At 39.0% G+C, this 15,342-nt stretch overlaps 1 protein-coding gene across 8 annotated transcripts in view; it reads right to left on the minus strand.

Annotated features, from left to right (window-relative positions):
* Positions 1 to 9,628: 9,628 nt before the first annotated feature.
* Positions 9,629 to 15,342, minus strand: part of CCSER2 (coiled-coil serine rich protein 2) — a 76,620-nt gene continuing 70,906 nt past the window's right edge. For 4 of the 8 annotated variants that reach the window (XM_075505266.1, XM_075505265.1, XM_075505267.1 and 1 more), the window contains one exon: positions 9,629 to 14,828. In XM_075505266.1, coding sequence (XP_075361381.1) covers positions 14,007 to 14,828 — 822 coding nt within the window. In that variant the 3' untranslated portion in view covers positions 9,629 to 14,006. The remainder of the gene's footprint in view (positions 14,829 to 15,342) is intronic. The other 4 variants (XM_075505272.1, XM_075505269.1, XM_075505270.1 and 1 more) reach the window with 2 other exon arrangements.

Below are 15,342 nucleotides of genomic sequence, written 5' to 3' on the forward strand. Positions count from 1 at the left end.
CACAGCCCATAAAAGCACCCGAAAGTGATTGCATCCATAAGTTTAACAGCCACAACTTGGTAATAAGGTATCAGACAGTAGTGAGCAAGTTCACTGTAGCTGAGAAATAAAATGTATTTGTTTTTCAGCGGCACAATCTTATGGAAAGGAAGAAAAAATGAGGCTATTGCACAAGCAAATAACATGATGCAAAAACATTTACACACAAACACAGAGTGAAAGTCCATTGAATGCTTACATTAGGCAGGAATCATTTTGCCTTCTGGTTTAGCAGACCCAACATCATTTATATTGCATACACCAGATCACTTGTTTGCAGAATTAAATCCACTAAAGCACAGGTGGCTGATGCTGGGTCAGAATTTTGTCTCCAGCTCCTTCCCCAGAGATTCACCAGCAAAAACTCCAAGTCTGCCACAGAGTCTGACATTCAGCAGTGTGCTTGGCTCAAACAAAGTGCTGGCACCCAAACAGGGAAAAGTAGCATCTTTTGATCAGGGCACTCATGTTGGTAAGCTCTTCAAGAGTCCATAAGGTCCTATTTAGCTGGTGGTGAAATAAATGCAAATGTCCCCTGAACAATCAATGCTGTTAAAAGGAAACTGAAACTGGCTTCCATGGAGCATCTGAAGCACCAGGACAAGAAAAGGAAAACCATTTTCATTTTCAGAACTGAGCAACTTTTTTTCATTCCCATTATTTAGAGGGGGAAAGTAACAGCCATTTAAAAGTGCCAAGAAACCTGTTGTACCTTTCAAACCCCGCATGAATCGCACCCATGTACAGTAACACAGACTACTAATCCTTTCCAAGAATCTGGTTGTCCTAGCCTGGTTCAACACCAGGTGCTTCAGCTGTACGTTTTAGCTTAAAAACCTCTGCACAAAGCACCACGCACCTCGAGACACCGGGCCTGCAGCAGGTCTTCCAGGAACCCCCGGGACCACCAGCAGCCATTTTTTTACAGCCCTTTCCACAGCGCAGATGGGGTTTCCCCCCTCTTCTCTTGAGAGCCCCGAGGCTCGTGACTTGGGCCCTCAGAAGCACCCCAGCGCAGGGCCCAGCCATCCCCAAGAGAAGTCTCCAGAGATGTGGAAATTGGCACTAGCATGGTGCTGCCTTGAGCTCGCTCTGATGCGCGGTTCCCTCCTTGTCTAACAAGGCGTAACGTGCTCCTAGGGATCACAGGAGTCTCAGGATTGCCTTAGGCAAAGCCACAGCCTCAGCAAAGCATCAGCCCACGGGCCACCAAAAAATGTCATAGAAGCATAAAATTAAGAGAGACCTCTGGGCTGTGGGAGTGAGTTTCCTGTAATCCATGGCGCTGGTGCTGCTGGTCATGTTCAGCATCATGAGATTCACCAGGTCAATCGTGACAGGTGGTCGTTGCAACCAACAGAAAGCCAAAGCACTAGCGTGCGTCCAACCTGAACTTAACTGCTGAACAGGCAAATAAGAAAGTCCGCAGGACATTCAACACCTGGGCAAACAGCCAGAGATTTCCATCTACCTTCCATCATGGTAGGAAGGCACCTTAGCTTTGTGCAGGGAAAAAAAAACCAAAACAACAAAAGAACCTAAGGAACCCAACAAACCAATCAAACGAAACATGTCTGAATAAACGGTCCATTCTGGGAAATGGTCTGTTTGACCCATGGCCATTACCTTCCAAAAAAAAGAAAAGGAAAAAAAAAAAAAGGCACAGCTCTGCACATAGCTATCAGCAGCTGGGCCGGCTGCTGGATTCGGGGCTGTGCATTTCCAGCAGAGCTCGCTCAGGTTCCCCGCCATGGCAGCAGGCTCAGCTGCAGCTAGTTAGGACACAGGCAAGTGCCAAAGGTGTGCTGAGAGATCGTGCATGTTTTAATGGCACAAATTAAGGGAAGAAAACAGAGGCGGAATCCTTATCAAAGCTGCAGCTTTAAAGAGACTTATAAATAGCTGACTTAAAGATGAAGTCAGTGTTTGTTTCGTTTCCTCACAAAGCAACCCAAACCCCAAAGCTGAGGAGAATTAATTATTCCCATACCTTTGATGGCACAGAGACTGACAATATGGCTTTAGACAGCAAGGAAACATCTCTGAGGAGCAGACTCAGGACTGAAAAGTGATTTCCTTGGTTCCACTAGTAAGAGGTTAATTCATTGTCAGTCTGCACTCTGCTGTTGAAAGGTTTGTGTCCTCTGTAGTTACGTGATGAAAAGACAAATTCAGTAATGCCCATGGGTCACTATGGAAGAGAGGAACAAGGAAGTAGTTGCCAATAATCAAATAAGTAAGTGCCAAGACCAAATGTAATCTAGGACTGACAGGAAAAGCAGGTAAAACGATGTGGAGATCAAAAGCTGGGCTAAGTAAATTGTCTGCAGATAGCTTTAAATAAGAAAGGAAGGGAAAAGATTCAGAATGCTTTAAGTTACTGGGCTGATACACACATATAATTACAAATAAAAGGAATCCACATATGAAAACAGCTAGGGGGACTGTGGAGATGCATGGAAGGTGAGTGTGTGGACATGTACGAAAATATCGTAGGGCAAAAAAAAAGACAAAGCATAAAACTGGTATGGTCATGTCTGCAGAGCTGCAGAATCCCAGCTGTTTCACTCCTCTATTCTCCCAACTTGGACAGAGCAGATCAGGTCCGTAGTGGAACTGGAGATGTCAAAGGACCTGATCTGCGACAACCTTCTGGAAATGGGGTCAAAACACTTCAGTAGATAGAACTGAATCTTTTCTTCCAGACCCTGCACCAGTATCACTTTGAGTATGATACAGCTGGCTAGACAGAAAATATTAAAATGAATCTTCCACTGCCCCATTTTCTTTGTTGTTAGAAAATACGTACACATACATACAGCGATGTTCCAGCTTGGCTAGGTGCAGTCTGCATCCGTGTGCTTCCTTTAGAAGTTCAGAAAGAATTGCTCGAGAGCTCTGTTGTCTGTGATTCGTTTTGCAAGGCCAGAAAAGGGAAAGAGAGAAATGTTTATTTGCAAGAGGCACATATATGCCAGAACATGACGTGGTTAATAGGTGCCTAAGTTAGCACCAACCTGCGCTGATTTATTTTTTTAGCTACCATGCATCGTCATTTAGATGGGACAGGCATAGTTACTAACATAGTTGTTCTGCTTCTGGTCTTGAAGTTACTGCAGTCTCAGGCAAGTCTGCACTGTATTCTGCTGCACAGAAAACATGCTGATTGCATGGCCAGTCCTTCCTCCAAGAGATTTTACAAGATTCGATGTTACAGCTTGCTCATACAGCTTCAGTAATGCAGCTTCCTTCCGGCCTGCAACTGCTACTTGCAAACCTTTTACCATGGCGTAAGTCAGCACTACCTTCCTGTTCTTCATGCTTAAGTGGTGCGTACCAACAATAATTCATATTATAGCATCCATGGAACACAGGAGAAAAAGCCTTCATTACTTTAAAAAAAAGACCAAAAAACTCCCTCTGCTGGATTAAGTCTGAAAAAATGAATTATTCTTCAGTAATGGTGCAAAGCAGTACTATCCTGAGAAGATATCACAGATCTAGCAATAGAAACCATGTTTGCCAAGTACCATGTTGTATTTCTACAGAGCTTACACCCAAGGCATAAAGCATACTGTTAAAATTAACATACGTTGTCATTTAAGAGTGATTTGTTTGCTATTGGGCAAAATATGAATACCAGTTTTTCAGAAAAGAGAGACCAGGAAAAAGTTTCTGAATAAGCACTAAAAAGCAAAAGCTGTATGAGAGTGTGGTGACAGGGTAACATGAACTCAATTTACTTGAGGGTTCAAAGGGAAATTTTCAAACAAGTTGCATTTTAGGAGTCATTAAGAATCTTTGCCTTGTATACTGGAACAGAACTGCTAGAAAGAAAAAAAAATGGTTGAGTCCAAGGTTTCCCTGAGCTACAAATCAAACAAACAAGCGAGTCACAATATAAAGCCCCAGGTCTAATACGTCACTAATTTAATTCCCTGAAAAATTGCTTGCTTGTATCAATCCTAATTCAGGGCAGTAACATGTAATTCATAAATTCTTCTAACCTTAATTCATACTCGCATGACTTGTAGAAATGTTATCTTTAAATTAATATGATCACAACGGGCCTCATGTTTCATAAAAATAAAATCCACATAATTAAGTTTTGTCTGCAAGTTTGTTCCACATTAAATGTCCTCACAGGATTTCAGTGCATTCTCAGTGGTAAGCAAATTAAACCAAGTTCTCAAACATGTTTGTATGTAAAAAACGCCTCCTCTGCAGCATGGCAGACTTACTGCAGCGGGGCTGCTCACCGCTATAACCTCCGCATATCAAAGTGCAAATCCTAACAAATCAACAGACAACTGAGACTGCTGGGAAATGAAATATGGTAGTATAAGCATGCAAAACAAGTGATAGTTTCCATTGCCGAAGACGTGATGAGGAAGCATTACCTATTGGATACTAAATTCAAGGAACATTAGGAGTGAGTAATTTTTTTTTTTTTTTTTAGATGTAACAAAAGTATGCTCAGGAAGTCAGGGTCATTTAAAGAGCACTGCAAACTGAGGACCCAATAGCAATAGTGATTTCTGATTATTTAATGTACACTATATACACTAAAGTTCATGCACAATTAGGGAAGAAAACACATACATGTTCTCCATGAGTAATTTTCCAAAAGTGACGACCAGCACAGCAAATTGAAGAGAACACCTCTTCCCAGGCAGGAAGGTTTTCTCTGCAGGCTATGTTTGTACACCTAAAGAGCAGCTAAAGATTTCTACAAGAGCTTGGAGTTGCAAACACATTTGCACATTTAGTCTTTATCTCCCATATCCCTTGTGGATTTCCAGCCTGAGCAGTCAGTGAGCTGAACGATAAATACAGCTGGCTGAAACAAGACAAGCCTGTCACAGAGACCGAGCAGGGAAAACAACTAAATTATTCCAGTTCAAGTTATGCAGATGCTTCCATTGAGGTTATCAACGTCTGTTGTACTTCCTCCACCTCCAAAGAGATAACTGCTTCTTTCAACTGAGCAATGTTGCTCCTGCTCACTGAAAATAATAAATCAGTATTGCTTAGTTTGGGGCTGGCCCGCCAAAGCAAACAGGACAGGGTGAGGAGACGAATGGTCTGTATGCTGGTCAAAAAGAAATAGCCCCACCTATGCCCAGGAAGGTGTTTTGACATATAGAGAAATTACATACACAGAAATTACATGGTTATACGCTTGCAGTCTTTCGGCTGCTTGCATTGCACTGCCCTCTGCTGCTTACAGGAGCAAAAGGCCAGCCTTCTATCTGCATTAAAATGGGGTGGAGGAAGGGCAAGAACAGAAGCTTTCGCTATCGGAACAGATGAACATATGAGTTCTCTTTTAAGTTGACCTGAAGAGGGAAAGGGGGTAGATGGAAGTATTTTTCCATGGGATTTTTCCCAGACAAAGCATGTCATCTTGCTTGCTCTTATCCACCTGCTTTCTATGCATTTACAATTAAAATAATAACACTTAATTCTTGTCCTTTTCTGTCAGCAGAGCTCCAATTGCTTTACCAAGAAAGTGCATACTATTAGACCTTGTTATTTACCCTGCAGACACTGACTAAATCACATTTGCTAAGGCCTGTGCGACTGGTACTCAGTTTAGAGCAGTTAGCACAACGTAGAGACCCATGCTCTTACTTACAATAACAGCTGAAAAGCCGTTCTGTAACATTTATCCTGTGACCATCAGTAGATTTCTAACGCCCCTCCTCAAATTGCTGAGTTTGTACCTGCACTAGTCACATTCCAGGATAAGACTGTAGAAAACATACAAAACACAGGTGATGCAGTGTTCTGTGTCAGCAGTGTAAGAGATGTGATACCAGTGTGAAAATAACCTCCCAGACCCTTTTTCTCCTTTACAAGAAATACATTTGTATGAAATCAGACATTACATAACAGAATAATAACTGTCAAAGATAATCCCTTGAGAAAATTAACATCCTCCAAGCAGCTCAAAAATGTGTCATTAGAAGCATATTTTAAAGGAAATACATATTTTGCATGTATGACTACAAAGTATTTTTTTCAGTTCCCTGCATGTCCCAAAAATGCCACACAGAGCTTTCAACAGCCGTTAATGTAATTGCACACACCTAGACCTTAACTAGCTCTTTTGAAGAAACTGAATGCCAGCATAAGATGTACAGGAGTATTATTAGCAGAGAGCTCGTGTATCATTAAGCTTCCGTGCATGGTAATACCAAATCTGCAACAGCTTATAAGCATATGGTTTGAACATCATAGACTTTCTAGAAACATAATTTCAGATCCTGGCAGGATCAACTCAGCTTGACAACCTTCTGCTGTGTATCTTGCAGCAATAACGGCTTCGCTACTACTGTTTGATACAACATCTCACACAAAGGGCTCTCACCTGTGACTGGGGGCTTCTAGGTTGCTACCGGAGTACAAAAAAAAACACACAGCAACAACCTACAAAAATTACAGAGCAGAACTGGAGAGGGTTTATAAACCAGGACTGAACTCAGAGGTGCCTGTAGTATGAATAGCCTAGAAGCTGGTTGCTCAAATTACTTTGCCAAAGGTAAGTGGAATTAAAAAAACCCAAAAAGTATCCCACAAACTCACAACTTCTTGTATAAACAATGTACACCTTTGGGATCCTCCAGGAAGATGGGGACACAGATTCCTACTACCCCATGCTACTGTCAGTATACTGTTTGGGATACGTATTCCCATGAGAACTTCCTTAGGGCTTCAGAGAACTTGTCCACTATGCTGCATGTAACTCACAAACTATTGCCTCTCATTTACACTTAAGGAATTCCTGCAAATAACTGCTGTGAAAACCTAATAAAATGGAAATTCGCTGGATCTGGTAGTGATAAATAGTTCCAATAAGGTCTACAAAACTTGCCTTGCAAGCATTACAAGCCTTGTATGCAAACACTACTTTAAGAATTTTCTTTAATTTTATTTATTTTATTTTAAAACTGAGGTTTGTATATAGCTTGGGCTTCTGAAGACTCCTAACCAAGCAAATGCAGGGAGATTAATATAATGTTCAAGAAAATAAGGAAGGATTCATTTCCTCAGGGAATTTTTATCATGCTATCAGCATAGAGTCTTGCAAGTTTTGATTTTGCCAACACTGGTATTACTCTAATTTGATATATGAGGAAACTAAGGCACAGAGATTAAAGGTAGCATGGAATAATTAGTACAGTTTGTCAAACAGAGTAGCAATTAAAATGGAGTAAAGAATTGTAGGAATCACTGGACTTTTATATTACTAAGCACTGAAATCTATCAGACTAAGTGATCCAAGTCTTTAAATGCTCATAGGTTTTATATGCATACACTTCTGATACAGCTAAATTAGTAGTATTGACCATTGCTAGGCTTACTACTGTTTGTGCACAAAAGCTATTATTCTATACTGATGATCATAAGGAAATCAGGGAAATTTGCTGATTTTCAAGGGTGCCTCTCTAACTGTAGCATCCCAAAATGACGACATATCAGGTCTCTTCAGAATAAAAATCTAAAAAATAGTTTTGATTGAAGAGGTATTAAGAGAACGCCATTCTGTCAGAATGTGAAGCTCCATTGAAATCTAAATGTTTCTCCCAACCTGCTGCATTTCTATGTTTTTTTCTGAAAAAAGGAAAAAGCAAGTAAAGTAACTGTTGGAGTGTCCCATCTCCACAACAGTTTTTAAATGCCTGCCTATTTGGGCTATTTCAGAGGCTTGCATTGTAATAGGCTTTAAAAGCCAACCTCTATCATGAAATGCTTTCAACAATTGAAGTGATTTTCAGAGCCTGTCATGGAGGGAAGCATTTTATTTAAACAGCTTTGAAGTTTTCAGATTTTGCTCTGCTTTGGAATAACCAAATTCAAAATCATTCTTAAAACAGAGTTTCTGGTCTCTTATGTAAGGCAATTACTTCTGCCTTTAGCTTCATACTAAGACTCCCTATACTTCATACTAGACATAGATACTTAGACTTCATACTAAGACATACTATATTCAGTGAGGACTTAGAGCAAGCATGCAGAACTACCCCATGTATTGTACTAGACCTGAGGACCCTTACTGCCTGTGGTTTCACAGAAAACAACTAGAACTCCTAACAGAAAATCCCCCTTACCTTTCAGACTGACTGATTAGCATTAAATACTTGAATAACTAATTTTTAGAGCTGTGGCATTTATGTTCAAGGTCCTCTGCTAAAAGCCAATTCTCCTTTGAAACAGCAGCTAAGATTCATAACCTTGGGAAAGCAGCAACCTCATGAATTTGGTTGATGTTATGCATGCTTCAGTATTAACTGGTCTAACTAATTCAGCTGCATCCAGCGGTGCTCATAAAAATAAACTATTCCTGTATAAGGAAAGGCGCTAAGCACGTTGATTCTGGGTTACAAAGAAGGGAAATGTCAGAAATTTCTCATCATCTAACACTTTCTCCTCACATGTGATATTCTGCCCAATGACAGTAAAGCAGATCTCTTCCAGTGTCAGGAGACCATTGCTGTCAGTCCAGTCAGCAGAACATTGCTCATCACTGCCACAAGGGCTTTGCCTCTGGGTGGGAGATGGCAGAGAAGACAGGGAAGCTGTGAATTACAGCTTTTAGGAACGCTATTTACGTAGTCATTACACCAGCTGTTTAACATCCGATGATCACACCAACAGGATTAGACATGACTATAACACAGTCTTGTCCATCAAGTAACGAAGAGCACACCTATCCAGCAGAACTACAAGGCAGGAGGACCCACAATGTATAACTAACTACCTTTTTGGGCCTCAGTTGAGGAAGGTACCCAAAACCTGTGTTTGCACTTCAAAACCCTACGCAGGAGTGTCCCCCCCCTCCCCTCCCAAACCTGTGAAAGTCTTCAAAGATCATCTTGAAGCTCAAAATAAAGCCTTAGATTAAGGATTATAAGTGTCTGTCTGCAGCATTTTTTAAATGTTCTTACTTCTAACCACAGGGTTCTCCCTTTACTAATCCGCAAATTTTGATGGAAAATTTCAAACTTGAACTTCCATCTACTGAAACAGGTCAGATGAAATTAGTGGAGCAGATTTCCTTTTCTCTCAAGAATAATAAACCATTTAAACCATGGGCAAAATAGCGATATACAATTAGAAGCTTTTTATGAATGTTTACATGTATGCATACATTGCTTTGTTTTGGACTCCTGTGGGGAAATAACTTCCTCAGAGTAATCTCTTATGATAATAATTTTAACTAGTTAATTACATAAGAAAACTCTATGAAATACTCTTCTCTCCTCAACTATGCATTAGAGATCAAGTAACATACCTTTAAAAACTAGCCACATCAGTCCTTGTTCATCTGGAAACAATACATTAAAATGTTTAGCTTTTCTATGTGTCTTTTTTTTTTCCCCTCCTTCTCTTTTTTCTTTAGTAAAAAAAAAAATCTCATGCTAAACTCTTGCAAGTCTGTTGGAGAAAGACAGTTCCATGAGAAAACATCGTAAGCATAAGCATAATCTCCCCCTCCCCCAAAATTTCCTGTCTACAGTCCTGTAATTCTGCAGAGTCAATGACAACAAAGTGAACAGTCAGGAGAAATAGATACTTATTAGAATTATGACTTTTATTTTTATTCACTAGAGCAACATTGAGGAAAGAATTTTTACATACAGGTTTTTAAATCAACTTTACAAGCAAATTCCAATATACAGTATTTACTCTGGCCTGGGTTAAAAAATAAAAACAACAAAGCAGATAGTAAGGGTACCTCTTGTTTTAGCTAGTATTGAATTTAAGATTTCACTGACACTGGAATTATATTGTTTTTATTGTGGTGCTTTTACAATTAAGTAGGCAGTGAGCAGCTTTACCACAACAGTGACTGGATTTCCTTGATAGCACAGTTGTAAGCTAACTATACTGAGACCTACCACCAGGATCATGTATTAAATCCACTCTGCTCAGAAAAAGCCACTATAACGAGATAAGGAATAGCTATGGAAGCCCAATTCAAGAACGGATTTCCATTTGTATGGCAAGAAAAATGTCCATATTAAGAGGATTATGTGCTGTGCAAAAACAGAAATACTTTCCCCCCAACATGCAACCTACCCGAGTATGACACTTTAGAATGTGCATATGGTTGTGACATGCAAACAAAGTAAATCACGCAAATGGTGTTCAGTTTTCTAGCATCGTTACAACAAATCAGCATTTAGATCAAGGATGAAATTAATTTTACTGACCTATGATGCAGTCTAGTTGCTATGTCTAGCCTCACTGCTATGAGATTTAAGTTGAGGAACCCACTTTTTTTTGGAACTATATGAAAAATTCAGGGCCATTTTGGATTTTCAGGGCCTTTGTGATTATTTCAAGAAAGTCTAAGAGATAATATTGCACTTTTCTCAAACAAAAAGATATGCTGGGAACATTATTCTTTAAGGGTTATGCTAGTCCTAGGGAAGTTTTACCATTGGCCTTGATTGGCAGTAGGAAGTGCTAGCGTCGGGGAAGGGGAAGGTAATAATCTGGCTGCATCATCAGTGTTAAAATTCCACAGTTAAATTAAAGACATTGCACAAGAAAAACTCAGTACACTATATGAATATTTTTAAACATGCTAGAGTGCGTATCAATTTTGTGAAAGTGATGTGAAGATACCTTAGAAACAGCAACACTAGCAGGGAAATTAGTTTCAAACAAAAGCCACACACAGCAGGAGGCATCTAGATTATTTTAGGCACAACTCCAAGCAATAAAGCTCATTTAAAGTGCAATTCTGTTTTTTTCTTTTGTGTTTATTCACTTGTTAAAATGCGTAATTGCCTCTGTACACAAATACTGAACAGTAGTTTAATACTTTTGTGAATATTGCACAAAAGAATGAGAAATCAAAAACAAAAAAATGGCAATAAACCAGTTTTAGAAACCTAAAAAAACCCTGAAGATATCAAATCCTTTAATTTACATGTTTAGGATAATCTGCACCAGTACTGATGATATAACTGCACCTTCTCTAAGGTAGATACGTTACCTGAAAATACTTAATCCCATTTGACAAGCTCTACGCAGCGCCCTCTTATCCATCTCCCCCCCAACCCCTGTCCTTCACCGAAGTGAAGCTTCAAACTTCACTTCACTACCTCTCTTCCAGTTGCCCATCTACTGACAGGCTTTGCTCGTACTCTGGACTTACTACACATGCAACAGAGCCTTCCCTGGCAAAGTCTGAAGAGCCAAAATATGTAGTTGTCTTTAGAGGGATGCGAGGTTAGCAGCTGAATACAAATACAATTCAGGCTAGCATCTGTCTCATCCGTGATCAAACCCTGCTGTCTCCAGCTCAATGTCTCACTAATCTGTCAGAACAAAATGGGGAAACGCTATAACAAAGAATATAATCTACTTATGCTCCTTTAACACAGAAAAAAACCCCACAGAATAAATACATTTTTGTTCTTCTGGGGAAAAAAAAAGTTAAGAACTAGCTTCTTTTTATGAAAACCCTGATCATCTCTTTGCTTCCTTCCTTAATTTTCAGTAAAGGTGCAGACAGATAGATATCTATACTTTGAAATGTAAACATAAAAATTTTAACATCACTAAATCAGGCTGGTGATACCTCCAGAATAAGTAGCAAAAGAACTCATGGTGAAATATCTCTGTCAATAGCATTAAGTGAAAATCATCTTTTTACACAAAATCATATACAACTAAAAACAAAATCAGCTTCTCTTCAAGGAAAGTAAACTTAAAAAAAAACCACCTTCCATAGAAATCTATATGGACCAGAAAACGAACCAGAAATCCGATCATTCCCTCAGCAGTTTTTAAACTCCTGAGAAACACAGTTAGCTGCCCGGAGCTAGTTTTGGGGAATATAAAAAGTCAGTTTTCTTTTCTTATCAAAAGTAAATGCTTACACTGAAGGCCATCTAATTCAATGCTTTTCAAGGAAAGAAAGAATTCTTCCTGGAGAATAATTGTTACAGCAATCTCAAATTGTAGTTATTTTGATCCTATATCAACTGTAACAATTAATGTTACCCTTGTTACTTCTTGCTTACATTGTCTTTGCCCCAGTTAACAGGAAGTCCTGCAGGTCTCTTATTTCAGATTGATATAAGCAGCTCTGAAATAGAACCTCCTCTCTACCCATTTTCCCCCCAAGCTTTTAATTTTTCCACTTCATTGTCACTTAAAAGAATTTACAGTGTGACGAATCCAAAAACCTTCTTGGATATTAATTATGTACTGAGAAATTCAGGTGAGATGATTATATTTTTTCTTCTCCCATCCAACTAAGGTATCCATCAGGATACCCCTAGTTACATGGTTTATATTACAGAAGTTGATTATTGAACTTATTTATGAAATGTCTATACCTATTCACTTTCATTCTCTCAAAGAAAATACTGTAAGATGTCAACATCCTATAGCCAAAGCCTAGAACAAACTATTACTATGTTTCATTTTACTGACATTATATGCTGTTCAGGAACAGATTTTGAATGAATTTATTGTAACAGCCTTCTGCTGCTGATTTTAAAACCAATTCAAGAACAGAAAAAAAAAGTTGGTAACATCCAAGAGAGACTGATGGCAAAGAAGGGAAGAATTGGAGATGGGACATAACATTAAGCTTCTGGAAAGTTTCACTGAATATGCATATATTTAACTCACAGCACATGTGTCATGGTCCCATAGCTGCACCATGATGGGCATATATTTCCAGACCAATTTCAGAAAAAGTACTTCTCCTAGAGAGCAGAAAAATTTTTTCTTTATTTCCCCAAAAAGCTCCTTCCCAGTTATGTACTTCTTTAGAAGTTACAAAAGAAAATTTACAAAAAACCCAAAACCAAAATACACATCTCTGAAAAACTCTTAAGAGTACCAGCTCTAGATTAGGACATAATAGGATTGCTCAAAGCAAATAAGTGGGGTTATTTTTTTTAAATAGTTGTTTTTTAATACAAGTTTTATTCTGTAAAATAGTTTCAAATCCTTACATATATGGCAGAGTTTGTGCAAAATTTCAAGTCAGGTACTTTAGAGTCTTTCGATATAATCAGAAATCAATAAATACAAGTAGTACAATAAAAGTTTAAAAATATTAATTAAAATGCATGTTGTGCAACCTCGATGTAGGTGTTATGGGCTCCTTATTCCCAGAGGCTCCCTACTTACCAATTTATAAGAGCCTGTATTGGAAGGTTTTGCACAAGTATCCTTAGCACTGCGTTTCAAGAATCTACCCGGTAATGTGTCTATTCAACACAATAAAAACATACCACAATCTTTTAACAAATGATGACGTTTAAGAGAGAAGATTCATTTCACCCTGTGAAATCTGCTTATTGTCTGTGAACAGTGAGAATGGGATAAATAAAGAACAGAGCAACTTCAGATTACAGCAAAACAAAACAACACAACCCACCCAACGCATCAGATTAAATAACATTAAATATGTCAGTCTTGAGATAAATACAAGGATTTTTGCATAGGCCTCTGGAATACAGAGTCAGAATTATGGCCAATAAAACATCTGCTAGTACGTCTAATTTTCCACCACTCTAACCTAATGAGTACTCAGAACCAAGAAGTTAAACTGAATAGTAATTTAATTGTCTAATAACTCAAATCAACAGAGGTAAGAAATTATTTCTGCCATCCTGAAATACATAGTGCAGCATTCTGGTATTCGTGGTCACCACAGACTTCAGTATTTGCTTAATTACTAAGATCACTGGGCAATACAATCTTCAATACAGACCTACGATATAATAAAACACTCTCAAGAGAAGCTGCACAGCTCATAACCTGAGCCTCAGAACATAACAGGATGGAGTATGCAAACACTAAAGAAAGATGCTATTTTTAATATTCACTCAGGATTTGCAGGCTGTAGATAAAGCAGCCTCAAAGGCAGTCAATACATAGGAAGTATTTTAATGTATGGCATTGTTCAATGAGATGCAGGTATGTTCTCAATGTGTCTTTGGTTTAGGGAGGCGGGAATGCCGAATAGAGGGCAAACTATCCCCAGCATGCAAACCGGTATTCTGTGTTTGCACATTTTCCTTTCTCTGTACCGGTGGCTTTGGGATGTTAGTCTTCAAACAGGTGTTTTGAGGCTCTGCAGATACTGGTGTGGATTTCTGACTGCTCATTTGCTTAGACTTAACAAAAGACATAGTTGGTGGGCGAAGTTTAGACACTTTCTGACTCTGTTTACCCTTTAGGTTATCCTGACCAGATGTTGGCTGTAGCCGAGTCAAACTACTTGATGGTAGAAGCTCAGGTTCCTTGGAAGCAGCGGAATGATTTGCAGATCCTGCAAGAACGGCCATTGTAGGAGGCACTAAAGCATTTGGGGGCTTTGCAATTCTTAAAGTCTTTGGCCGAGAAGCCTGGTTTGTGAACGAGGGTTGACCTTTCACAGCTAATTCAGTCTGCATCTCTCTAGCATCAGCTCGTGTAGAAGTCTGAAAACAGGAACGAGATGGTAATGTACCTTCTTTATTACTAGCCACCTCTCCAGGGTCTTCGGTATTTTTATTTTTCAAATTTTCCAAATACGATTCATTCTCATCTCTTATGTTTAACTGTATGCTCATTAAAGTGTTTACATCATTCAGGCTATTTGTAAGAGAGACATTTGCAGCATTTTGATTCTGATGATTGCTATTTTCATGCAGACCACGTTTAGCGTATTCACTGTGGGCCTCGATATGTGGCATTTTTATTAGTTTTCCCTGGGCGAGGTCTGTGGAACTGGGAAGGCTGCTGGAAGGCTGTAGTACTTGAGGCTGTTAAAGAGAAAAGAATACAATAATATATTAGGCAAAGAAAACACCAGATAACATTCCAAATCCAACGTGCGCTGACTGGATGCTTGATAAGGGCTGTACATCTGGTTTTTTTTAAATCAAAACTTTGACTTTGGCAAAACAGGATGGTTCATGGGACGTGTACAAATGTGACTTGTAACTTAAGTGGAAAAAATTATACTAGCACTGAAATACACAACAACATAAAGACAAAAAGGAAACTGATTAGCTTACAAAAGAAACATGAAAAAGGCATGGTTGATGGTTTCACCTAAATCTGCAGGACAGCGTAAGCATGGCACATGAGTACTGATCAATTCTGATTCAAGTGCTTAATAAACAAATGCAACAGCTATCAGACTGTATCCATCTTTTAATTTCTATTCACTGCATACTTGTTAACTATCCCAAACCTTTTATCAATGTTCTATACTGTACAGGCAGGAAAGGAGTTTAATGGACCACATGAATTTACAGTGCATTTCCCTCGCCT

This window comes from Mycteria americana, chromosome 6 (genome assembly GCF_035582795.1).
Source record: "Mycteria americana isolate JAX WOST 10 ecotype Jacksonville Zoo and Gardens chromosome 6, USCA_MyAme_1.0, whole genome shotgun sequence".
NCBI classification, from domain to species: Eukaryota; Metazoa; Chordata; class Aves; order Ciconiiformes; family Ciconiidae; genus Mycteria; species Mycteria americana.